The sequence below is a fragment of the Macaca nemestrina genome, chromosome 1 (assembly GCF_043159975.1).
Source record: "Macaca nemestrina isolate mMacNem1 chromosome 1, mMacNem.hap1, whole genome shotgun sequence".
Lineage (NCBI taxonomy): Eukaryota > Metazoa > Chordata > Mammalia > Primates > Cercopithecidae > Macaca > Macaca nemestrina.
Window position 1 is genome coordinate 103153859 of NC_092125.1, and position 24354 is coordinate 103178212.

Here is a 24354-nt window from a genome sequence, read left to right on the forward strand (position 1 = left end):
GGCCTCAAGCTGGAGCTGAGGCAGTGTGTTTCTTCTCCCAGATCCAGGCCTGGGCCCGGATGTGGGCAACTCGGAGGCAATACCTGAGGCGTCTGCACTACTTCCAGAAGAACGTGAGTGTCACCTTGCTCCCCCTGCCCACATACCCAACCTTTACCCATGAGACTAGAGCAAGGACAGCCAGCAACCCTTTTCCCAACTGTGTTCGTGGCAGGTTAAGTCCATTGTAAAGATCCAGGCATTTTTCCGAGCCAGGAAAGCCCAGGATGACTACAGGATATTAGGTGAGCTGCCTGATCCACCCTCCCCAGCTGATGGGAGGGAGAGCACCCCACAGAGCCAGGCAGGTCTAGACATCCTTCTGGGACTGCACAGCAGGTAAGGGGAAGGTAGTCATAAGTCGTCTGTGCAGGAACGTGGAGCAGAGGTTGTAACAAAAGCCCACCTGCTCATCCCAATCACAGACAGCCTTGTCACAGTGAAAGTTCTAACCAGGCTCTTTTTGTACCAGGCTTAGATTATCTACCTATTGCTACCACCAAAGCAAAAAGAAAAGGATCTTGCTTCTTTCCTTCGGGTTCCAACTTCTCCCCTCCAGACCTCTGTGGCCCAGCACAAACAAGGCCTGGTGAGGCACAGAGTCCATTCTGTGGTGTGGGGAATGTGAGAAGCACCCAAGGGTGCTTCACCTTCCTGCTCCGTATTCCCCATTAGTTGAGTGCTCATTTAAAGCTTTAAAGAGGTCCTTCCTGGCCCTTGTTCTACAAGTTCAGAAGCCCAGCAAATGGCATCCCCTTCCTTTTTGTGAAATTGACAAGTAGTCCATTTCCACATTCACCTCTAGCCCCTGAGTTCCTGAAGCAGTAGACCCCTTTCCTTCCTGGCCTTAAGGCTGCACTCTTGGGCTTCTGGTGAAATGTCCTGTTCAGGAATCCTCTCCTTCACCTCCTCAGTCCTTCTTCGCCCCTGAACTGCCCACAGGGACTTTGCCTGTCCCTTCTCTGGTCATGCACACTCAGGCCATCTGCTTCCTGTCAACAAGCTTCTTTCTCTCCTTCCCTCTCCCCAACCTAGCCCATTCTATTTTGTCTCTGTGGCTACACTAATACCATTGTCCTGGCCATTTTTTGTCTTCTTTTTCTTCTCTTCAGTTTATGGTTTTTCTGGAAGAATTTGTTTTTCCCTAGTGCTGTCTCCTGACTTCACTGGCCCCCAAACTTTATTCAGAGCTCTACCATTTACTAGCTGCGTGGCCCTCAGCAAGTTACTTAACTTCTTTTTTTTTTTTTAATTGATTATTTATTTATTTGGGACAGAGTCTCACTCTGTCACCCTGGCTGGAGTGCAGTGACACAATCACGGCTCACTGCAGCCTCAACCTTCCAGGCTCAAACTATCCTCCCACCTCAGCCTCCTGAGTAGCTGGGACTGGAGGCATACACTACCACAACTGGCTAACTTTTGATTTTTTGTAGAGATGGGGGTCTCCCCATTTTGCCCAGACTGGTCTCAAATTCCTGGGCTCAAGTGATCCACTCGCCTTGGCTGCCCAAAGTTCTGGGATTACAGTCGTGAGCCACCACACCTGGCCAATTAACTTCCTTCTTGCCCACTTTTCTCCTTTATAAACTGGACATAATTCTAATATTTGTCTTGTAGGGTTGTTTTGAGGAGTTAATATGCTGTATTTCATCGAATCCAAGATGCCATGAATTGTCTTGGATTCTACCTTTCTTCACTCCTCAAAGATTTGTCCCCAGGCCAGGCATGGTGGTGGCTCACACCTGTAATCCCAGCACTTTGGGAGGCTGAGGCAGGAGGATCACCTGAGGTCAGGAGTTTAAGACCAGTGTGGCCAACATGGTGAAACCCTGTCCCTACTAAAAATACAAAAATTAGCCAGATGTGGTGACAGACGCCTGTAATCCCAGCTACTTGGGAGAATCTCTTGAGCCCGGGAAGCAGAGGTTGCAAGGAACTGAGATCATGCCACTGAATTCCAACCTGGGCAACAGAGAAAGACTCTGTCAAAAAAAAAAAAAAAATTTGTTCCCCTATTGTAGCCAGATTAATCCATTAAACCTGTACATGTGATCATGTCACTCACCTCCTTAAGAGTTGTCATGATGCCCTGTTGCCTTGAGGGTAAGGTCCAATCTCCTAACCACAGCTTTGGGACTCTGTGATCCAGCCTTTCCCTGCACCTCTAACCTTACTTACCTGCCCCTCACCACCTACACCTTCTGCACTGTGTTCCAGATACAGTGGACTTTCGGCACTCCCCACATTCACCCTCTCCACCTCCTTTTCACCGACATCAGAGATGTCTCACCTCCTCCTTGCAGTGTTTCTTCACTCCCCAGTGGGGTTGGGCAACCCACTTTTGTTTTCCCAAAGATCCCCATGTTTGCTCTTCTCAAAGCGCTAACCACATTGCAGTGAATTGTGGTTTATTTGTCTAGTTTCCCTACTAGACTGCCTTTAGGGACAGGGACTAGTTTTATTCATCTTCCAAATCTGACTCCTTCATTTATTATTAACTGTGTAACGTGGGGCAAGTTGCTTACCTTCTCTGAGTCTCAGAGTTATCATTGGTAAGAGAGGATAGTTATAGTGTACTGACCTCACAGGTGGTCTTAAGTGTGTAAAGCACTTAGAACAGCTTCTGTCTCATAGTAAACATTCTATGTATTAGTTGTTTTGTTGTTATTTCCAATAAATTAGCTCAGAGGCTTCTTTCTTTTTTGCTCAAATACTAATTCCAAAGGTGATTCAAGGAGAATCACCAGCTAGCTCTGACCTCTCCTATATTATAAAGCCCACTGTCCATCCCATCTACCTGTCCTTCCTGGTGTGTACAGACACTCCTGACAGAGGAGCACTGTGAAGGCAAGCAGGGCTGAGTGGTGGCTGGCAGGTAGGAGGAGGAGCAGGTTGGCCCAGCAGAAGTAAGTGGTAAATTGCGGTAGACAAGGGAGGTCTGGGAGGATAATCAGAGGGAGCTGTGGCTCTGGCTTTGGTGTCAGAGGTCCCTGGGATAGGCCCAGGCTGGGGTGAATCAGAAGTAGGGGAAGAGCAGCTATTATGTCATCTCCAGTTATAAGACAGGGGGCTCAGGGACAGGCCTGGCTAAGAGGCTACCCACTGCCCTCCAAGTGCAAGCAGAACCAGTTAGAAGACGACTGGGGTTGGGGACCTGCTGATTCCAAGCAGAACGGGGACTGGGGTGGGCTAACTCTGGGGCAGGGACTGGCAAGGAGGCCTCTGATGAGACATGCCTAATCCTGATGCCTCCTCCCTTCCTCCCAGTGCATGCACCCCACCCTCCTCTCAGTGTGGTCCGCAGATTTGCCCATCTCTTGAATCAAAGCCAGCAGGACTTCTTGGCTGAGGCAGAGCTGCTGAAGCTCCAGGAAGAGGTAGTTAGGAAGATCCGATCCAATCAGCAGCTGGAGCAGGACCTCAACATCATGGACATCAAGATTGGCCTGCTGGTGAAGAACCGGATCACTCTGCAGGTGTGGGGCCCACCAGTCCTCCCCTTCCCCAGATCTGTCTACCTCTGGAGATGTGATGCTGACCATTCTCTGTTTGCTAATCAATTTTTTCAAAATGGTGTGGATTTTATCACCTGACTCAGTTCCTTGTTCCAGTGGCCCTCTGCCATTCTAATAAATCATTTCGGGGGACCCATGACAGAGTAGAAAGAGCATGAGACCTAAAATCAGAATGCCCGGCTCTGCTGATTCCTAGGGATGGGGCTGTGGGTGCTCATTTCACTTCTAAGTCTGTTTTCTCATTAGCAAACTGGGAATAATGAGAATGTCCGCCTCTCCAGGCCAAATATAGAGATAGATAAGAAAGCTCTTTAAATCATAAATTACCATACAAATATGCAGTGACAGGGTAATCGTGACATAGTGATAGCTCCACCTCAAATGTGTGTAGCAGTCTAATAAGAAGTGATAGCAAAAGCCAAATAGACACAATTCCTCAGCCTGGCAACCCAATTCTCTTTGGAGACTCACTCCCATGACAGGAGAGGAACCAGATGGGGTCTCAGGGCATTCGGAGGGGCCCTTCCTCACCCTAGAACTGCTTCTCTCCCCCAGCTTATGCCTGTTCCTTGAACAGCAGAAAGCCCTGGCTCTTCAAGGCACTGATTCTGGACCATACGTTCTGTGCCCTGGGATGGCCTAGGCTGGTTGTATCACCCATTCCTCCACCCCTGCAGGAAGTGGTCTCCCACTGCAAGAAGCTGACCAAGAGGAATAAGGAACAGCTGTCGGATATGATGGTTCTGGACAAGCAGAAGGGATTAAAGTCACTGAGCAAAGAGAAACGGCAGAAACTAGAAGCATACCAACACCTCTTCTACCTGCTCCAGGTTAGCAGAGGACTTTCCAAGGAGAAGTCTCTCCCATCTCCTGAGGGTCTGAGACTTCAAGGCCTTCTTGTCTGTGCCTTTGACACCATGCAAGGTGTCCTTTCCCATAATCTTAATTCCTTATCCCCAGGAAAAGAGACTACCTCTTCCCCTGTTTGTCTGGAATGTCACTAGCACCTGGAGAAAGTGTGGTAGTGCTTTCTCCATTCCAGATTTCCATCGAGGGAAAACCTTTCTTTATCCTATCACTGGTCCTTGAAGTACATGGTCAGCCATTCCTGTCTCCCCTCTTGCTTGCAGACTCAGCCCATCTACCTGGCCAAGCTGATCTTTCAGATGCCACAGAACAAAACCACCAAGTTCATGGAGGCAGTGATTTTCAGCCTGTACAACTATGCCTCCAGCCGCCGAGAGGCCTATCTCCTGCTCCAGCTGTTCAAGACAGCACTCCAGGAGGAAGTCAAGTAGGCTCTCCAGACACAAAGGAATGGGGAGAGAATGGGTTAAGAGATGCCCCTGTTGGCTTCTTCACAAGGTGACAGCTTGTTGAGGCTTAAGGGTAGAAATGGAATCAGAAGACCTCTCTTCTCTGCCTCCTGTGGAGAAACTGTAAAACATCTGGGACAGCACAGTGGGAGGATGTGGGCTGACATGCTAACACAAAGGATGAGAGAGATATCAAGACATTCCTTAAGAGCAGGGACACCAGGGCAGGCTTTGAGAGCCAAAATCTCAAAAAGGAAAAGTAACGGTTTGTCCTACACAGAGGCAGAAGACTAGCTTCAATGACCTCTTAAACCACAGGTCAAAGGTGGAGCAGCCCCAGGACGTGGTGACAGGCAACCCAACAGTGGTGAGGCTGGTGGTGAGATTCTACCGCAATGGGCGGGGACAGAGTGCCCTGCAGGAGATTCTGGGCAAGGTTATCCAGGATGTGCTAGAGGACAAAGTGCTCAGCGTCCACACAGACCCTGTCCACCTCTATAAGAACTGGATCAACCAGACTGAGGCCCAGACAGGGCAGCGCAGGTGAGCACATGGGCAGAGGGAGAGCTCTTTTTGATCAGCTGTGTCTCGACCCTACTGGGGAAGCTTGGGGGTACTTTGAAGGTGGCATATAAATGGGCGTGCTGATTTATGCAAATATGATACCAGCTTTTTAGGCATGAATAAGGTAGTCTTTTAGACCCCCTCTGATAATTAACATGAAACTAATGTAAATGACTCCAGACCTGGTGGGCTTAACTAAAATGAGTACAGATGAATATGCAAATGTGCTTAATTGCTATGTCAGTGCTTGCAAATGATGTGTCAAATTTGCTGGCAGTAGGGCTGGGCCCAGTGGCTCACGCCTGTAATCCCAGCACTTTGGGGGCTCAAGGTGGGCGGATCACCTAAGGTCAGGAGTTTGAGACTAGCCTGGCCAACATGGTGAAACCCCATCTCTACTAAAAATACAAAAATTAACCTTGTGTTGTGGCGTACTCCTGTAGTCCCAGCTACTCGGGAGGCTGAGGCAAGAGAATCACTTGAACCTGGGAGGCAGAGGTTGCGGTGAGCTAAGATCGTGCCACTGCACTCCAGCTCTGGGCAATAGAGTGAGACTCTGTCCCCCCTACCAAAAAAAAATTGCTGGGAGTTAGGACATGGACTCCTATTTATAGGGGTATAGATGAATATTTCTATTTATAGATGAATAGGCAAACGAGATAGTGGGAGAAATAGGTTGCCCTTATCGCCTGGGGTCATTGCTCAGGTCTCTAGGTGCTAGGGAAACATAGCCATGGAGGCGAGCAGGCAATCCTGGTGGCTGTTCTGGATGGCACAGGAGGCTTTAAGTGAGGAAACGATAAGGCTCTGGCCCAGCCTCTCCATTATTCCAAACTCCCAAAGACTATTTGCAGCGCAGCCGCCTGCTTGTCATCTGTTCCCCTTAGAAGTGTCCATAGATTCCAGGTTCTCTGTTCCTTCCTACATTCTTCCAGCTTCCCTGTAGATACTCCAACTCTTCTTCACCTCCCGATTGCATTTCTCCAGTCCTTACTCTCATTCTGGCCCTTTCTCCTTTAGCATGCTGAGCTGTCCTTAGCACATCTGTATAAGATCTTGTTGTTAGACAAGAGGTTAAGGAATAGGGCCTTGGGGAAGGAGGCCATTGGAGGGTGCTCCTGTTTATACCTTGTCTCTCTCTGCTCATAGCCATCTCCCGTATGATGTCACCCCGGAGCAGGCCTTGAGCCACCCCGAGGTCCAGAGACAACTGGATATCGCCCTACGCAACCTCCTCGCCATGACTGATAAGTTCCTTGTAGCCATTACTTCATCTGTGGACCAAATTCCGTATGTGCAACAGCCCCACCCCAGCCTACACATGGGATTTTGAGAGGGCCAGGCCACCATGGGGAGCAGAGCAGGGTGATAGTCCTGCAGGGAGGAAGGCAGGGAGGGAGATAGAGCCAGGGGTACTCAGAGGGGTTCCTGGAGAGATGTGGGGAATGCTCCAAGCTCCTGCTAGACAGCTGAGCTGAAAGATGGCATGTAGGTCTGCATGTGGCCTGGTAAGATGTCAGTGGAACCAGAGCAGGGACCCTAAAATGATCTCAGGGACACTTTATTATCTAAGAGCAAATGAGGAGAAAATGGGACTCTTCAGTTCCTAATATCAAAAATAAATATTTTAAGCCCATAAAGTACTTTATAGTTCTCTCTTTTCTTTAAATTTAGTCAATACATTTGGTTTTCTACATTTATTTTTTGACACATAATAATTGTACATGTTCATAGGGTACAGTGTGATGTTTTGATACATATATACATTGTGCAATGAATGATGAAATCAAGGTAATTAGCATATCTATTACCTCAAACATTTATTTGTGGTGAGAACATTCAAAATCCTCTCTTCTAGCTATTTTGAGATATACAATACATTATTATCAACTATAGTCACCTCCTGTGCAATAGAGCACCAGAATTTATTCTTCCCGCCTGACTATAACTTTGTACCCATTGACCAACCTCTCCCCATCTTCTCTCCCCCTCTCCTGCCCTCCCCAGGCTCTGGTAACCACCATTCTACTCTCTACTCCTGTGAAATCACCTTTTTTAGATTCCACATATGAGTGAGATCATGCAGTATTCGTCCTTCTGTGTTTGGCTTATGTCACTTAACACGAACCTCTAGGTTCATCTATGTTGTCGAAAATGGCAGGATTTCATTCTTTTGTTTGTTTTTCTTTATTTATTTATTTTTTTTTTTTTTTTTTTTTTTTTTTTTTTTTTTTTTTTTTTTTGAGACGGAGTCTCACGCTGTTGCCCAGGCTGGAGTGCAGTGGCGCGATCTCGGCTCACTGCAAGCTCCGCCTCCCGGGTTCCCGCCATTCTCCTGCCTCAGCCTCCGGAGTAGCTGGGACTACAGGCGCCCGCCACCGCGCCCGGCTAATTTTTTGTATTTTTAGTAGAGACGGGGTTTCACTGTGGTCTCGATCTCCTGACCTTGTGATCCGCCCGCCTCGGCCTCCCAAAGTGCTGGGATTACAGGCTTGAGCCACCGCGCCCGGCTGTTTTTCTTTATTTTTTATTATTTTTGAGACAGGGTCTTACTCTGTTGCCCAGGCTGGAGTGCCCAGGGCAAGATGAGGATGCTGAAAGGGGGAACCCATAGAATTCATAACCCTGCTCCCCAAACCTGGAGAACTGGATTAAGAGTTTACAATTAGGAGTAAGAAAAGATTGTTCTAGGCTTAAGAAAGGAAAGTACACAATGAGCTGTAAACTTCTGTCTCTGGTACCCTAGGAGGGGAAATTGCTTTTAAACGAATTTAATTACATTTGTAGGTGGCACATCCATAATAAGAATAATAATGATAATGAAGTCTAGCACATTTGAATAGTACTCTACCATTATGCATTACTCTCGCAGACATAATTTCACTTGATCCTCAAAAAACCCTGTGAGAAGAGAGGGCAAGAATGATCATTCCCATTTTCTAGACCAGGGGACAGACTTACAAAGGGGAAGGAAATAGCCTAAGATAATATCTCTGGTTGGTGGTGGAGTCCAAACTGGAGCTTCTTCTCCTGGCTACTTGATCTCCTTGGGACCCTGCCTCTAGCCCAGACTAGGCCACTCACAGGTGCTCTGTGACAGCTGACAAGGTTGACTACCTCGGAGCCACCTAGGCTGTCCTAGGACAGGGTTTTGGCTGTGAGTGTCAAATACCCAAGCTTTAGGTTAACAGTGCCTCTGGGGGATGGGGGATGACTGTGGTGATCTGGAGTGCTCTGTAGGGGAGACCAGAGAGTCTCAAAGAAGAGGTTCTCAAGCCAGGTTGGAGGCTGTGTGAGACATTTAGTAGGTAATAGGCCCCTGGTCCTGACTACTGACACAAGGCAGGAGGGATAGACAAGGCCCAGAGATGTTCAGAGGAAGGCAGCAGGGAGGTGGCTATGTATAGTGGAGGAACAGTGCTTGAGCTCCACTCTGGAGTGGCTGAGCCTGGGGGAGGAGAGACAGCCATGCACTCAAGCTCTTATATCTGGCAGAGAGAGATGGGCAGAGGCACAGGCACAGTGCACCTGTTTCTTTGTCCCCAGGTACGGGATGCGATATGTGGCCAAAGTCCTGAAGGCAACTCTGGCAGAGAAATTCCCTGACGCCACAGACAGCGAGGTCTATAAGGCAAGTGTTATCTTCCCACCCCCACCTTCCAATCCCTCCTTTGCTTTGCTGGTACCTGCGATCCTCAGACCGAAACAAAAACACAAAAAATCCTATGCCATAAAAATCCAAGGAGGGAAATATGCTGCCCCTTGTAAATGGAACCTGGCTCACGCTGGGGCATGAGCGAACAGAGTGGGCAACACTGGCTTCTTGTCAGGAGATCTAGGTTCAAGTCCCAGCTCTTGCTCAGGTTTGCTGTGTGGCCTTGAGAAAGTTGCCTGCCTGCTCTGGGCCTGTTTTCTTTGAAGTGAGGGGGTTGGCCCAGGTATCCCTTCCAGCCAAGCAAGCTGGGAATGTGGGGCTGCACCAGTCAAGGTGGCCCCTGGACACTTCTGGGAGAGTCTTCTCTGCCCTCAGGTGGTCGGGAACCTCCTGTACTACCGCTTCCTGAACCCAGCTGTGGTGGCTCCTGACGCCTTCGACATTGTGGCCATGGCAGCTGGTGGCACCCTGGCTGCCCCCCAGCGCCATGCCCTGGGGGCTGTGGCTCAGCTCCTACAGCACGCTGCGGCTGGCAAGGCCTTCTCTGGGCAGAGCCAGCACCTGCGGGTCCTGAATGACTATCTGGAGGAAACACACCTCAAGTTCAGGTCTTGGGTCCCTTTCCTCTCTGTCCCCTTTCTTCCCTCTTCTCATCTTTGACATCCCGCTTCTCCCCTCCAGAATCCATGAGGACAAGAGGCATAAATAGAAGGGAAGAGCGTAATGAGTGGGGTGGAGGATAGGTTGTTGGAAGGACTCCTCAGTGGAGAGAAAAGGAGACTATTAAGAGAGATTGGCTTGAGGGGTCACTGGGATGGAGGTAGGACAGGACAGAGGGCAGAAGCTGAGACTGGAGAGTCCAAACTGGCCTGAGCAATCGCTGGAGAAGGCTGGGGAAAGGATGGGGACAGAAGATGTGTGGGGTGCTGGCCCTCCCCGCTCTCTCACACGCCCTCCCTTTGGATAGGAAGTTCATCCATAGAGCCTGCCAGGTGCCAGAGCCAGAGGAGCGTTTTGCAGTGGACGAGTACTCAGACATGGTGGCTGTGGCCAAACCTGTGGTGTACATTACCGTGGGGGAGCTGGTCAACACGCACAGGGTGAGGGGCTGAGATCTGGAGAGTGTTGACTGGGTGGGCAGGGGTTTGGTAGCCTGTGATGGGGTAGTGGGCTGGCCCCAGGGAGAAGACCTGGCTCAGACCCTGCATTTCCTTTTCTTCCTCTGTCCTGCAGCTGTTGCTGGAGCACCAGGACTGCATTGCCTCTGATCACCAAGACCCCCTGCATGAGCTCTTGGAGGACCTTGGGGAGCTGCCCACCATCCCTGACCTTATTGGTGTGTGCCCTCCTTGGCAGCCGGGGCCAGCTAAGGGGCCTGCAGGGAGGGAGGGACAGGCAGGCAGACAGGCCATGTGAGCGCGCCCATGCAGTCCAGGTCTTGTGCCAGGCGGCTAGTTCCATACTCTCCCTCTAGTCCTGACATGGGCACAGGGACACAGATTGAAGTGGAGAAGGTAGACAGACGGTAGAGGGACCCGTGATCATCAGGTAAATGGCCAATTAAATGATGTGAAAGAGGCACGGGGATAAGGGTCTCATTAGGTTTCTCTGAGAAGGAGGCGTTTCTGGGCCACGGAATAGGAGGAAGCCAACTTACTGGGAGGAAGGATAGAATGAAGATGGTGATTAGAGAGAGCCAGGAGCTGCAGGCTGGGGGAGGCATGGCTCCTCTACCCTCAGGGCACCCAGGGCTGAGGGTGTGGGGGTGGCACAGCCCCAGTAACACGAGGGTATGCTCTGTGGGTAACAGCCCTTCCATCGGTGCTAAGGGTTGGGGACACAGGGTGGTTCTGCAGGCCAGCGTGGGAAAACTTCTTGGAAGAGGGGCATGTAGAGCAGCCGATTTAACATGACCCGATCGGTGCGTGTGTGTGTGCGTGCGTGCGTGCGTGTGTATGCCTGTCTCCCTCTCATTCCTCACCACACCTCAGGGGAGAGCATTGCTGCAGATGGGCACACGGACCTGAGCAAGCTAGAAGTGTCCCTGACACTGACCAACAAGTTTGAAGGACTGGAGGCAGACACTGATGACTCCAACACCCGTAGCCTGCTTCTGAGGTGGGTGACACCAGCCTCTGCCCCTGCCTACCTAAGCTCCCCAGCCCTGAGGCCAGTAAAATGGCCTTACTTTGAGGCGCCCATTTCACTTTCTTCCTGGGCTCCCTTATCCTTCAGGAAGTTCTCCCTGACGCCTACCTTTATTCCCCTTGCTGCAGCCTTGGCTGTTTTCTGTCTGATATCCTCAGCTTTTTGCTCTGTGTTGTACTGAAAGTAAAGGAATGATGAAGATATTGGCAACAGCAGATGTTTGCATATTGTGCTGTTTACCAAATGGCTTTTTTCTTTTTTCAAGTAGAGACAGAATTTCGCCATGTTGCCCAACCTGGCCTCAAACTCCTGGTCTCAAAGCCATCCACCTGCCTCAGCCTCCCAAAGTGCTAGGATTACAGGCTTGACCCACAGCGCCTGGCCCAAATGCTTTTTTATATGTTATCGTTTATTCTTAGAGACAAGCTATGAGGTAGATGGTGGCTTCTCCTCTTCATAGTTGAGGAAAGACTCAGTAGTTATGTGATTTATCCAAAGTTCCATAGCCAGTGGGTTGTAGAGCTCATGTTCTAATTCCGCTTTTTTTTTTTTGGATACAGAGTCTCACTCTGTCACCCAGGCTGGAGTGCAGTGACGTAAACTCAGCTCACTGCAACCTCCACCTTCTGGGTTCAAGCGATTCTCCTGCCTCAGCCTCCCAAGTAGCTGGGACTACAGGTGCTTGCCACCAACCCCGGCCAATTTTTGTATTTTTAGTAGAGATGGGGTTTCACCATGTTGGCTGGCCTGGTTTTGAACTCCTGACCTCAAGTGATCTGCCTGCCTTGGGCTCCCAAAGTGCTGGAATTACAGGTGTGAGCTACCACGCCCAGCCTAATTCCACATTCTTGTTGAGTGTGATGGTCAGGAGATGGGCATGGGGCTTTTCTTCCCCAGTTCTACAAAAGTGAGGGAGGATCCCCAGTAGGGGTGGGCTGGTCATCTGGGCGGAAGTGGAGCCAAAGTGCCAGCTCAAACTCCCTGCCAACAAGGCAACCCCCCTTCCACCCACTCATGCACTCAATAAACAAGTGAGCTGACCAGGCGCAGTGGCTCACATCTGTAATCCCAGCACTTTGGGAGGCCGAGGCAGGTGGATCACCTGAGATCAGGAGTTCAAGACCAGCCTGGCCAACATGGTGAAACCCTGTCTCTACTAAAAATTAAAAAATTAACCAGGCGTGGTGACAAGCACCTGTAATCCCAGCCACTTGGGAGACTGAGGCAGGAGAATCACTTGAACCTCGGAGGTGGAGGTTGCAGTGAGCTGAGATCATGCCATTGCACTCCAACCTGGTGACAGGAGTGAAACTCCATCTCAAAAAAACAAAAAACAAAAAAACAAGTGAGCTGAGTATCGTCTTTGTCCTGCCCATCAAAGGGCTGAGAGCAGGGTCGGGCTAGGGCTGAACACAGCACCACCAAGAGGGCAGTGGGTGTCAGATGCATTGAGAGCTAAGGAGAAGGTATGGCTGGGCTGGAAGGACATGTGTGCTCAGCTGAAGGACTCAAAGGAAGATAGTTTGTGGGGAAGGTATCCTAGTCTACGACATCCCCTATCCCTCACTCTCTCTCCTTACCTCCTAGCAGCCATGCTATAGAGCATGGTCCACTTACTCTTAGACCTCTGGCCAGTCCCATGTCCAGGCCCTTCCCCTGCCCCTTACCTCTCCTCTGTCACTGCCTCCTTGTGCAGCACCAAGCAGCTGTTGGCCGATATCATACAGTTCAATCCCGGGGACACCCTCAAGGAGATCCTGTCCCTCTCAGCTTCCAGAGAGCAGGTGGGTAGCTGCGCCAGCCCACAGGTTCTATCTCATTCATCCCCGCCTCACCCCAACTGCACCGCTGCTGCTTCCCTCCTCTGAACCTCACCCACAGTCGGCCAGAAGCAGCCACCTGTGCTCACCAGTAATGAAAACTCTGGAGGCCTACAGGGTGAGGGACACAGCTTTAGCCTTGGGAAGCCTCAGGCTACAGAGTCATGGGGCCCCACCCCTCTCCCCACTGCACACACTGAAACAAGCACCAACACTAGGGCTATGGGGGGCGCTGAGAGGCGGTCTGGGAAGGCACCCCTGGAAGGCCTGTACTCAGAAGAGTGGTCTGCTAGAAAGCCTGGAGGCAGGAGAAGGTAGTAGGCGGGTGGGGGGGGCATGTTGGGCCTGATGGAGCAAAGACTGAACCAGGGTCTTCCCAGAGAAAAGGTGGGGATGGCCAGTAGAGGTATGTCCCAAAACGAAACAGACAGGGAAATGCCCCCAAACATCCTGGGCCATCAGAAAGATCCATTGTTGGGAAGTCACAGCTAGTGTCTGTCCGGAATCCTTTATGCCATGACCTGGGTTTGGGTCTTCTTTGAGCCACTCTTCCCCTGTGGTGATCTATGAGGTGATCTATGAGGCCCTCCCATGTGTGACACCATGTGTTACGATGTTATACCTTGATATTCTTCATAAGCTATGCCCTGCCCCAGCCATACCCTGCAGAGGCTGGGCTCTGGGGCACTTTCTTAATGATACCCAGAAAAATCTCAGGCCTCCCTTTGTTGCTGGTGCCCATGGAGTCTTCCCTGGTGTGGGAGCAGACTGGTAGGGCCTGGTAGACCCCTCCAGCATCCCTGTGTCCCCAGGAAGCAGCCCACAAGCAGCTGATGAGCCGACGCCAGGCCTGTGCAGCCCAGACACCGGAGCCACTGCGACGACACCGCTCACTGACAGCTCACTCCCTCCTGCCACTGGCAGAGAAGCAGCGGCGTGTCCTGCGGAACCTGCGCCAACTTGAAGCCCTGGGGTTGGTCAGCGCCAGAAATGGCTACCAGGGGCTAGTGGACGAGCTGGCCAAGGTAACAACCTGGGCCTGGGCTCCGTGTGCCTTTGTGTATGTGTGTGTGTGCGTGTGCGTGTGCATGTACATGTTAATCCATAAATGTTGGTGGGCCCCTCCTGATGAGTGCCCACCCAAAATTGTCACCAGCTAGAGGAAGGCTGAGGGTCCGTTTTGAAGGAAACATCTTTTTTTTTTTTTTTTTTTTTTTTTGAGACAAAGTCTCACTCTGTCATCCAGGCTGGAGAGCAGTGGTGTGATCTTGGCTCACTGCAACCTTCACCTCCTGGGTTTAAGCGATTCTCCTGCCTCAGCCTCCCAAGTAGCTGGGATTACAGGTGCGCGCTGCCACACCTGGCTAATTTTTGTATTTTTAGTAAGAGACATGGTTTTACCATGTTGACCTGGCTGGTTTCAAACTCCTGACCTCAGGGTCCGCCCACCTTGACCTCCCAAAATGCTGGGATTACAGGTATGAGCCACTGCACCTGGCCAAATTTTTGTATTTTTAGTAGAGACAGGGTTTCACCATGTTGGCCAGGCTGTTCTCAAACTCCTGACCTCAAGTAATCTGCCTGCCTTAGGCTCTCACAAAGTGCTGGGATTACATGTGTGAATCACCACACCTGGCCTGAAGGAAAGATCTTGAAATTACTCAGGGAGGAGGGTGTTCTTGCAACTCTTTTTTTTTTTTTTTTTTTTTTTTTTTGAGACGGAGTCTCGCTCTGTCGCCCGGGCTGGAGTGCAGTGGCCGGATCTCAGCTCACTGCAAGCTCCGCCTCCCGGGTTTACGCCATTCTCCTGCCTCAGCCTCCCGAATAGCTGGGACTACAGGCTCCCGCCACCTCGTCCGGCTAGTTTTTTTGTATTTTTTTTTTAGTAGAGACGGGGTTTCACCATGTTAGCCAGGATGGTCTCGATCTCCTGACCTCGTGATCCGCCCGCCTCGGCCTCCCAGAGTGCTGGGATTACAGGCTTGAGCCACCGCGCCCGGCCTGGGTAATGTGCCCAGGTCAGAAGGTTTGAGAGAAGCATATCTCACACATGAGCATGAAAACCCAATCCTCAGCTTATGACCTACAAAAGTATCCTTGCAACTTTCTCTTACCAAAAAACAAAGGCCTTGAAACCAGTTAGTCCTCAATGGACAGAGGCCCTGAGGACATGCCTTAAGGATTTGGAATACCATCCTTGAGATTTTCCTTCTAGGAAAACAGCCCTGAAGCCTGTTCTTCCGAAGAGCCTCAGTGTGTAACTCTTGGGCTTGTGTCAGGCCCTAAGTCTCTCCTGCCAGGAAGGACCACTCATCCCTCCCTCTGTTCCCCAACCCCAGGACATCCGCAACCAGCACAGACACAGGCACAGGCGGAAGGCGGAGCTGGTGAAGCTGCAGGCCACATTACAGGGCCTGAGCACTAAGACCACCTTCTATGAGGAGCAGGGTGACTACTACAGCCAGTACATCCGGGCCTGCCTGGACCACCTGGCCCCCGACTCCATGTAGGTGCTGCTTTCTCGTACTTGGACGGTTATGTGTGACTTCTCACCCCTGCCCATGTCACCTTTGCCCCACTATCTCCCAGCTGTGAAAGGGGAATCTCACCCAGCACAGCACGGTCCCTTCGTAAGTCTGGTCTTTGAGCCTCACTTACAAAGTCTTGGGCTCAAGTGCAGCCCTCCTCCTCTGTCGTCCATCAGTGAGAAGTCTTTCTTGGGGTCTCATTTCCTTTCCAGCCACAAAAAACAAGTTTCTTTGGTGGTAAAGTGTTTGTTGGATGAATTCTCTGGGGCCTTCTTTTAATCAGGAGTTCTGGGAAGGGGAAGAAGCAGCCTTCTCTTCATTACACTGCTGCTCAGCTTCTGGAAAAGGGTGTCTTGGTGGAAATTGAAGATCTTCCCGCCTCTCAGTATGTGTCTTTGGAGGGCAGGATGTCAGCCCCTTCCTGTCCTCTAACTTGGGGGTGGAGCTGTGGGCTGGGCACCGGGTGGAAGAGAAGGAGAAGCATGGTCCCGGTCTTGAAGGAGCTGCTAGAATGATGGTGGAGACAGAGCATGCCCAGACAGAAAGTGAAGGGCCGTGGACATGGTCTAGCACAGTTCTAGATGCCCTGAGGCGAGGGTACTGGGAAAGCTTTCCAGAGGTGAGAACAGCTGGGTAGGGCGGGGCAGATAAAGAGATGGTGTGGGGAGCAGAAGTAAAACTAGGAGAAGACAGCGAGCTGGACCCTCTGGGAGTGACAGAGGGAAAGCTGGCTCTGGATGACACCGCTGCCCAGGATGAGGAGCAGTAGGTGCAAGAATGTGGCTGTAGCCCTGGGAAGAGGCAGTGGGTTCCTGTTTTGAATCCTGTTCCTGACAGCTTCAGAAACGTCATCTTTGACATCACCCCGGGAGATGAGGCAGGAAAGTTTGAAGTAAATGCCAAGTTCCTGGGTGTGGACATGGAGCGATTTCAGCTTCACTATCAGGTGAGGGGACAGTCCCGTGAGCCTGCAGGACACCTGCTGGGCTTTAGGTGCTGGCCTGAAGAGAGCAACTGGCCTCACTTCCCTAGTCCTCAGATGACACCAGCTCAGTTTTTCACCCAATCAGTATTGTCTGTTCCTGAAGAGAAGGGTGGGGGTCTTTGCAGCCCCAGCCCCCCTTTCCCCATGCCCTGACACAGACCCAGCATCAGGGAGAGTGGAGTGGGCTGCTGGTGTCAGAAGCAGGATTAATATTTGAAGCCCTATCACATGTCAAGGACTTTACATGTTACCTCCTTTAATCCTCTCCACAGCTCTGAAGTATTATCCCTATTTTACAAGCTCTAGGCTAAAAGGTTAAGAAGCTGGCCTAAGTCATAGGCCAGTGTTCAGGAAAGGAGTGAAGCAGTGGTGTTTTTGGGTTTTGTTGTTGTTGCTTTTTTGGTTTTTTTGTTTGTTGGTTTGAGACGGAATCTCACTCCATCTCCCAGGCTGGAGTGCAATGGCACGATCTCGGCTCACTGCAACCTCTGCCTCCCAGGTTCAAGCGATTCTCCTGCCTCCGCTCCTGAGTAGCTGGGGTTACAGGCACACACCACCACTCCTGGCTAACTTTTTGTGTGTTTTTAGTAGAGACGGGGTTTCACCATGTTGGTCAGGCTGGTCTCAAACTGCTGACCTTGTGATCTGCCCATCTCAGCCTCCTAAAGTGCTGGGATTACAGGCATGAGCCACTGTGCCCGGCCAAGCAGTAGTTTTAAATCCAAATCTTTTTGCTCTGCTGTTTTGCCTTTTGAGTAAGAAAAATGATTTTGGCCGGGTGCAGTGGCTCACGCCTGTAGTTCCAGAACTTTGGAAGGCCGAGGCGGGCGGACCACAAGGTCAGCAGTTCGAGACCAGCCTGGCCAATATGGTGAAACCCCATCTCTACTAAACACAAAAATTAGCCTGGTGTGGTAAAATTAGCCTGGTGTGGTGGCACCTGACTGTAATCCCAGCTACTCAGGAGGCTGAAGCAGGAGAATCACTTGAACCTGGGAGGCAGAAATTGCAGTGAGCCGAGATCACGCCACTGCACTCTAGCCTGGGAGACAGAGTGAGACTGTGTCTCAAAAAAATAAATAAAAAAAATAAGGAAAACAATTTCAATCCCTGGTTCTGCTTGAGCTGACATTTGATGAAGTCACTGTACCTCTCTTGCCTCAGTCTCCTCATTTGTGAAGTGGGATTTCAATGCCCTACTTCAGTGGCCAGTGCCACTGGTGACTGCAGAAGGCCCCATGATGTGAGTGTTTTGTACACCATCTGACTGGACCACATTCAGAAGCCCTTAAACTCCCCTCCCTGCCTCTTCCCTCCTAGGACCTCCTGCAGCTCCAGTATGAGGGTGTGGCTGTCATGAAACTCTTCAACAAGGCCAAAGTCAATGTCAACCTTCTCATCTTCCTCCTCAACAAGAAGTTTTTGCGGAAGTGACAGAAGCAAAGGGTGCTACCCAAGCCCCTCTTACCTTGCTGGATGCTTTCTTCACCACTGCGCTTCCCTGCAGACACCCAGACCTCAGGACTGGGCAAGGCCCAGGGATTCTCACCTCTTCCCCAGCTGGGAGGAGCTTGTTTGCCTGGCCACAGACAGTGTATCTTCTAATTGGCTAAAATGGGCCTTGCCCAGAGTCCAGCTGTGTGGGTTTTATCATGTATGATAAACCCCTGGCTTTCCTGCCAGATGGTAGAACATGGACCTTGGCCTGGGAAGGCCATTATTCTTGTGTCTGCTACTGCCCTCCCACGGTCACCCCAATATCACAAGCGCTGCCCCAGCGACTTGATTTCACCTCTGTGTTCCTTCTCTTTGCACTCGCACAAAGCCAGGGCCAGGCTCCCATCCCTACCTCCCACTGCATCAGCAGTGGGTGTTCCTGCCCTGCCTGAGTCTAGGCAGCTCTGCTGCTGTGATCTGCACACCCTTCAACCCGGGCAGGGACTGGGGGGATACAGTGTGTGTTAGTGCCCACGTGGCATTGTGGCACTGTTGCCCCCCGTGGCAGCATGGGCAAGTTGACCTTCCATTAGCCTCAAGTCTTGTTCTCTTGTTTGTGGTCTGTTTAATATGTGGGTCACTAGGGTATTTATTCTCTCTCCCATCCTTACACACTGGATCATTGTGCAGCCTTAATCAGGGTTTTAATGCTTTCTTTTTTTTTTTTTTTTTTTTTAGCTCAAAGAGAGTTCTCATTTTCCCTATTCAAACTAATATCCATGCCATGTTTTATACCTTGGATTTAAAGTCACCTTAGGTTGGGGCAAAAGAGTCCTCACTCATGTTTAAGATCTTGTTATTTCAGCTTCATAAGATCCAAGAGGAGTCTTTCCCTTTTCTCTTTTACCCTCAGGATTCTCATGCCTTACAGCTGACTCTTCCAGGCAATTTCCGTAGATCTTCTGTCCTGCCTCTGCCACAGTCTCTGTTGTCCCCACATCTACCCAACTTCCTGTACTGTTGCCCTTCTGATGTTAATAAAAGCAGCTGTTACTCCCACATCTGTTGTTAACCCTTATTTCATTTTCTGTGGAGCTGGTCTTGAAGTTCTGGAACTCATCTTCCCTGAGAGAACTGGGGAATCCTTCCTGCAGCCTCCCCCAGCCCTCTGCCTGCCTCCGGTGTGGGCCCACTCTGCCCGCCTGAGCTCGTAAAAGCTTAATGAGATGTGGCATTTATTCTCTCTTTCCTCTCCCGGGGGACAGAGAGGAGGAAGGAATGCTTAGGTTTCGATTCTGTTTTTATCGGCCACTCTGAAGACTAAAGCTGAGAAGGGAAGCCACTCTAACTTCGACCCCACCCATTTTACACACAGTTCCAGCAGGTTCTTTTCCTGAGCTTTGGGTGGTGATATCAAAGGTGCTTAAGCCATAACTCCTTAGGTATTGTAGATTCTACACTCTGATCAAGATCTCCTTTCTGAGGGGAAAGCTCCCTCCTTTCCTCTTTGCTTTCAGAAAGTAGGGAGGGAAGTCTGTTGGGGAGGGGACAGTAGAGACAGACACCTGCCCTGACATCTGAACTCCCAGGCAGCTCCTGTTGGGGACACACCTTTGCCTGGTGCAGTCTGCCTCCTTCTACTCCGTTCCATTCTGTCACTCAGGATCTGTCTTGCTGTCACATCCAATCTCAGTCACAGCCTCTCCCCCCCTTAACGTGTCACAGCAAAGACTTCAAGTACTGCCTTGCTCTGGGTGACAGTGACATTTACCAGTAGATCCAAGTTTCTACATGTGATCAGTCATCATTAAAAATCTCATACTCACCAAATGGCTGCAATGCTCCCCCACAATCACATGATCTCAGCCACATATACCACATATAGAAAAGTCACAATAGCTACCGTTACTGAGAGTCTGTCGTGGGCTGGGATATTTACATACATTTACTCCTCACAACAACCCTACAAAGGTTGTTGTGGTCTCCATCTTGGTTTAACATGATGAAACTGAGGTTCAGAGTTGGATCTGACAGCTACCCAAGGCTACTCAGCTGGAAAGGAGCAGAACGGGGCTTTAAACTCAGGCCCACCAGATATACATTCCCCAGCATTTTTTCTCTTCTCTGAGAGAAACATTTTTACTTCCTTCAACCTCCCCTTTCATGACACTCTCAAGCTCCCTGCACACTCCACTCTGCTGTGTGTCCCTGATAAGCTTGAGCTCATTAATGTCCTTGCTAACCTTCAATGCCCAATCTGAGATACAGTCTCTTAGCTTCTATGGATGGGATTATATGCCATTGTAACCTCTTTGGAGGACAATTTGGGAATATAAAACATATAAGTGCTTCTTAGACAAGGTGGCATGAAAAAAATTAAGTGCAGGGTGCCAGGATAATTCAACAGAGAAAGTAGTCTTTTCAACAAATGGTGTCAGGACAACTGGAAATCCACATGCAAAAGGAGGCAGTCGAACCCCTACCCCACACCATATACAAAAATAAACTCAAAATGAACCACAAACCTAACTGTAGGAGATGAAACTATAAAACTCTTTTTAAAAAGGCCAGGCATGGTGGCTCACACCTGTAATCCCAGCACTTTGGGAGACCAAGATGGGAGGATTGCTTGAGTCCAGGGAGTTAAAGACCAGCCTGGGCAACATAGTGAGACTCCCATCTCTAAAAAATGTAGGTATTTTAGGCCAGGTATGGTGGCTCACGCCTGTAATCCCAGCACTTTAGGAGGCCGAGCTGGGTGGATCACCTGAGGTTGGGAGTTCGAGACCAGCCTGGCCAACATGGAGAAATCCCGTCTCTACTGAAAATACAAAAATTAGCTAGGCATGGTGGCGCACACCTGTAATCCCAGCTACTTGGGAGGCTAAGGCAGGAGAATCGCTTGAACTCAGAGGTGGAGGTTACAGTCATCCGAGATCATGCCACTGCTCTTCAACCTGGGTGACAGAGCAAGACTCCATCTCAAAAAACAAAATAAAAATAAAACTTGGAAGAAAAAAAATGAAAAAACCCACAGAGTGGGAGAAAATATTTGCTAATCATATATGTGATAAGGGATTTAGATCCAGACTATATAAAGAACTCATAACAATAAAAAGACAACCTAATTAAGAAATTGGCAAAGGATTTGAATACACATTTCTCCCAAAAGAACATATACAAATGGCCTTTTTTCTTTTGAAATGAAGTCTCACCCTGTCACCCACACTGGAGTGCAGTGGCGTGATCATGGCTCACTGAAGCCTTGATCTCCCAAGGCTCAGGTGATCTCCTACCTCAGCCTCCCACATAGCTGGGACTACAGGCATTTGCCACCATGTCCAGCTAATTTTTGTATTTTTTATAGAGACAAAGTATTCGCCATGCTGCCCAGGCTGGTCTTGAACTCCTAGGCTCGAGTGATCTGCCCTCGTTGGCCTCCCAAAGTGCTGGGATTACAGGCCAGGGCCACTGTGCCTGGCCATCACTAGCCATTAGAGAAATGCAAATCAAAATCACTATGAGATCCCATTTTACTCCCATTAGGATGGCTAAAATAAAGCAGACACAATAATCAATGTGGTGAGGATGTGGAGAAATAACTCATATGCATTGCTGGAAGGGTTAAAATAGTGGAGCCACTTTGATAAACAATTTGGCAACTCCTCAAAATGTTAAACATAGAGTTATCATGTGACCTAACAATTCCTCTCCTAGGTGTACATCTAACAAAATTGAAAGCATATGTCCACACAAATATCTGCACATGAATATCTATAGCAGCACTATTCATAATAGCCAAAAAATGGAAGCAATCCAAATGGCCATCAACTGATGAGTGGATAAACAAAAGTGTTATCTCCACACAGTGGAATATTATTCACCTATCAAAAGGAATGAAGTACTGACACATGCTACAACATGGATGAATTTGAAAATGTGCTGCTACGAGGTCAGGAGATCGAGACCATCCTGGCTAACACAGTGAAACCCCGTCTCTACTAAAAATACAAAAAAAACTAGCCGGGCGAGGTGGCGGGCGCCTGTACTCCCAGCTACTCGGGAGGCTGAGGCAGGAGAATGGCGTGAACCCGGGAGGCGGGGCTTGCAGTGAGCTGAGATCCGGCCACTGCACTCCAGCCTGGGCAACAGAGCCAGACTCTGTCTCAAAAAAAAAAAAAAAAAAAAAAAAAGAAAATGTGCTGCTAAATGAAAGAAGCCAGACACAAAATGCCACATACTGTACACTTTTATTTATGTGAAATGCCCAGAATAGTCAGATCCATAGGAACAGAAAGTAGATCAGTAATTGCAAAGGCCTGGGTAAAGGGAAGAACAGAGAGTGACTGCTAATGGATATGGGCTTTCTTTTAGGGGTGATAAAAATGTTCTGTAATGAGTGGTGATAGCTGCACAACTCTGAGTATAATAAAATATCACACAATTACATACTTTAAAAGGGTGAATTGTATGGTCTGTGAATTATATTTCAATAGAGCTTGTTTTTCTTTTTTTTTTTTTTTTTTTTTTTTTTTTTTTTTTTTTTTTGAGAGGGAGTCTCGCTCTGCCGTCCAGGCTGGAGTACAGTGGCTGGATCTCAGCTCACTGCAAGCTCCGCCTCCGGGGTTCACGCCATTCTCCTGCCTCAGCCTCCCGAGTAGCTGGGACTACAGGCGCCCGCCACCTCGCCCGGCTAGTTTTTTGTATTTTTTAGTAGAGACGGGGTTTCACCGTGTTAGCCAGGATGGTCTCGATCTCCTGACCTCGTGATCCGCCCGCCTCGGCCTCCCAAAGTGCTGGGATTACAGGCTTGAGCCACCGCGCCCGGCCCCGAGCTTGTTTTTCTTAATGTAAGTGCACATACCCCAGCAAGGACTTTTTCCTGTGGATATACTTGGATACGTGGGCATAGAGCTCTGGAGGATTTGTTGCAGTATTGTTGGTATTGGCAATAAACTCAGTAGGGCAGCCACGCAATGGAACATTATGCAGCCAATAAAAATTATTAGCTGGAAGCTGGGTATGGTGGATCATGCCTGTAATCCCAGCACTTGGGAGGCCAAGGCCAGAAGATCGCTTGAACCCAGGAGTTCAAGACCAGCCTGGGAAGGCCAGGCATGGTGACTTACACCTGGAATCTCAGCACTTTGGGAGGCCAAGGTGGCTGGATCACCTGAGGTCAGGAGTTCGAGATTAGGCTGGCCAACATGGTGAAACCCTGTCTCTACTGAAAATACAAAAAAATTAGCCAGGCGTGATGGCATGCACCTGTGATCCCAGCTACTCGGGAGGCTGAGGCAGGAGAATCACTTGAACCTGTGAGGCAGAGGTTGCAGTGAGCCGAAGTCACGCCACTGCACTCCAACCTGGGTGACAGAGCCAAAAAAAAAAAAAAAAAAAAAGGCTGGGCATGGTGGCTCACGCCTGTAATCCAAGCACTTTGGGAGGCTGAGGCAGGGGATCACCTGAGGTTGGGAGTTCAAGACCAGCCTGACCAACATGGAGAAACCCCGTCTCTACTAAAAATACAAAATTAGCCAGGTGTGGTGGTGTGTGCCTGTAATCCCAGCTACTCAAGAGGCTGAGGCAGGAGAATTGCTTGAACCCAGGAGGCAGATGTTGCAGTGAGCCAAGATTGCGCCATTGCACTCCAGCCTGGGTGAAAAGAGCGAAACTCTGTCTCAAAAAACATTAATTAATTAATTAATCTAATTAAAAAAAAAAAAGAGAGACCAGCCTGGGCAACACAGTGAGACCCTGTCTCTTAAAAAAAAAACAAGGTGGATCTGTGTGTGCCAATGTAGAAAGCTGTCATTTTGGACTGATACACAAGAAACTTGGCGGTGGTCACCTTTGGAGAGTAGAGATGAGGAGAAGGCCCTTCTTGTACTATTATTACAATAAGCTTATATTGCTCTTTTTTTTTTTTTTTTTTTTAATTTAGAGATGAGATCTCCCTCTGTTGCCCAGATGTGAGCAACAGGACAGAGTGGCAGGCTGCTTGTTCTAGAGCAGTGCTTCTAAAAGTGAGCACCACAAACTGTTACTGGTCCACAACTGGATAAATGCAATAATTGAGAGCAAACATTTAGAAGCTTACAGGAACTGCCAGTAATTTTTCATCTGAATGTAATAATTTTAAAAATTGAGGCTTGTATTTTATAGCTCTTTTTCATTTCAGTTTTCTAGTAACTAGTTTTTCTTGCATTTCACAAAAATATCAGTCCATAAAAGACTGGAAATTTTAAAAAATGCATCCTTCACTACAGACAGTTTGAGAACTGTTCTAGAGGGCATACTTTAATAATGTGATATAAGAATGCATTTGCTCTGTTGAACCAAAC

The 24354-nt window shown here is 49.4% G+C and overlaps 1 protein-coding gene and 1 non-coding gene across 6 annotated transcripts in view; one reads left to right on the forward strand and one right to left on the reverse strand.

Annotated features, from left to right (window-relative positions):
- The window catches only part of LOC105498056 (IQ motif containing GTPase activating protein 3), a 46037-nt gene extending 26968 nt beyond the window's left edge, over positions 1–19069 (forward strand). For 4 of the 5 annotated variants that reach the window (XM_011769843.2, XM_011769844.3, XM_024798036.2 and 1 more), the window contains 18 exons: positions 42–113; positions 215–284; positions 3310–3518; positions 4235–4387; positions 4688–4851; positions 5192–5416; positions 6587–6727; positions 8984–9068; positions 9468–9700; positions 10060–10192; positions 10326–10428; positions 11084–11210; positions 12937–13024; positions 13873–14085; positions 15400–15566; positions 15872–15973; positions 16426–16534; positions 17894–19069. In XM_011769843.2, the coding sequence (XP_011768145.2) occupies positions 42–113; positions 215–284; positions 3310–3518; positions 4235–4387; positions 4688–4851; positions 5192–5416; positions 6587–6727; positions 8984–9068; positions 9468–9700; positions 10060–10192; positions 10326–10428; positions 11084–11210; positions 12937–13024; positions 13873–14085; positions 15400–15566; positions 15872–15973; positions 16426–16534; positions 17894–18007 (2508 nt within the window). In that variant the 3' untranslated portion in view covers positions 18008–19069. Of the gene's footprint in view, positions 1–41; positions 114–214; positions 285–3309; positions 3519–4234; positions 4388–4687; positions 4852–5191; positions 5417–6586; positions 6728–8983; positions 9069–9467; positions 9701–10059; positions 10193–10325; positions 10429–11083; positions 11211–12936; positions 13025–13872; positions 14086–15399; positions 15567–15871; positions 15974–16425; positions 16535–17893 lie in introns of those variants that run through there. The other variant, XM_071083577.1, reaches the window with a different exon arrangement.
- On the reverse strand, positions 15055–15155 carry LOC112429540 (small nucleolar RNA U13). The gene has a single exon (XR_003021832.2). It is a non-coding gene; the product is annotated as a small nucleolar RNA U13 (small nucleolar RNA).
- Positions 19070–24354: the final 5285 nt, after the last annotated feature.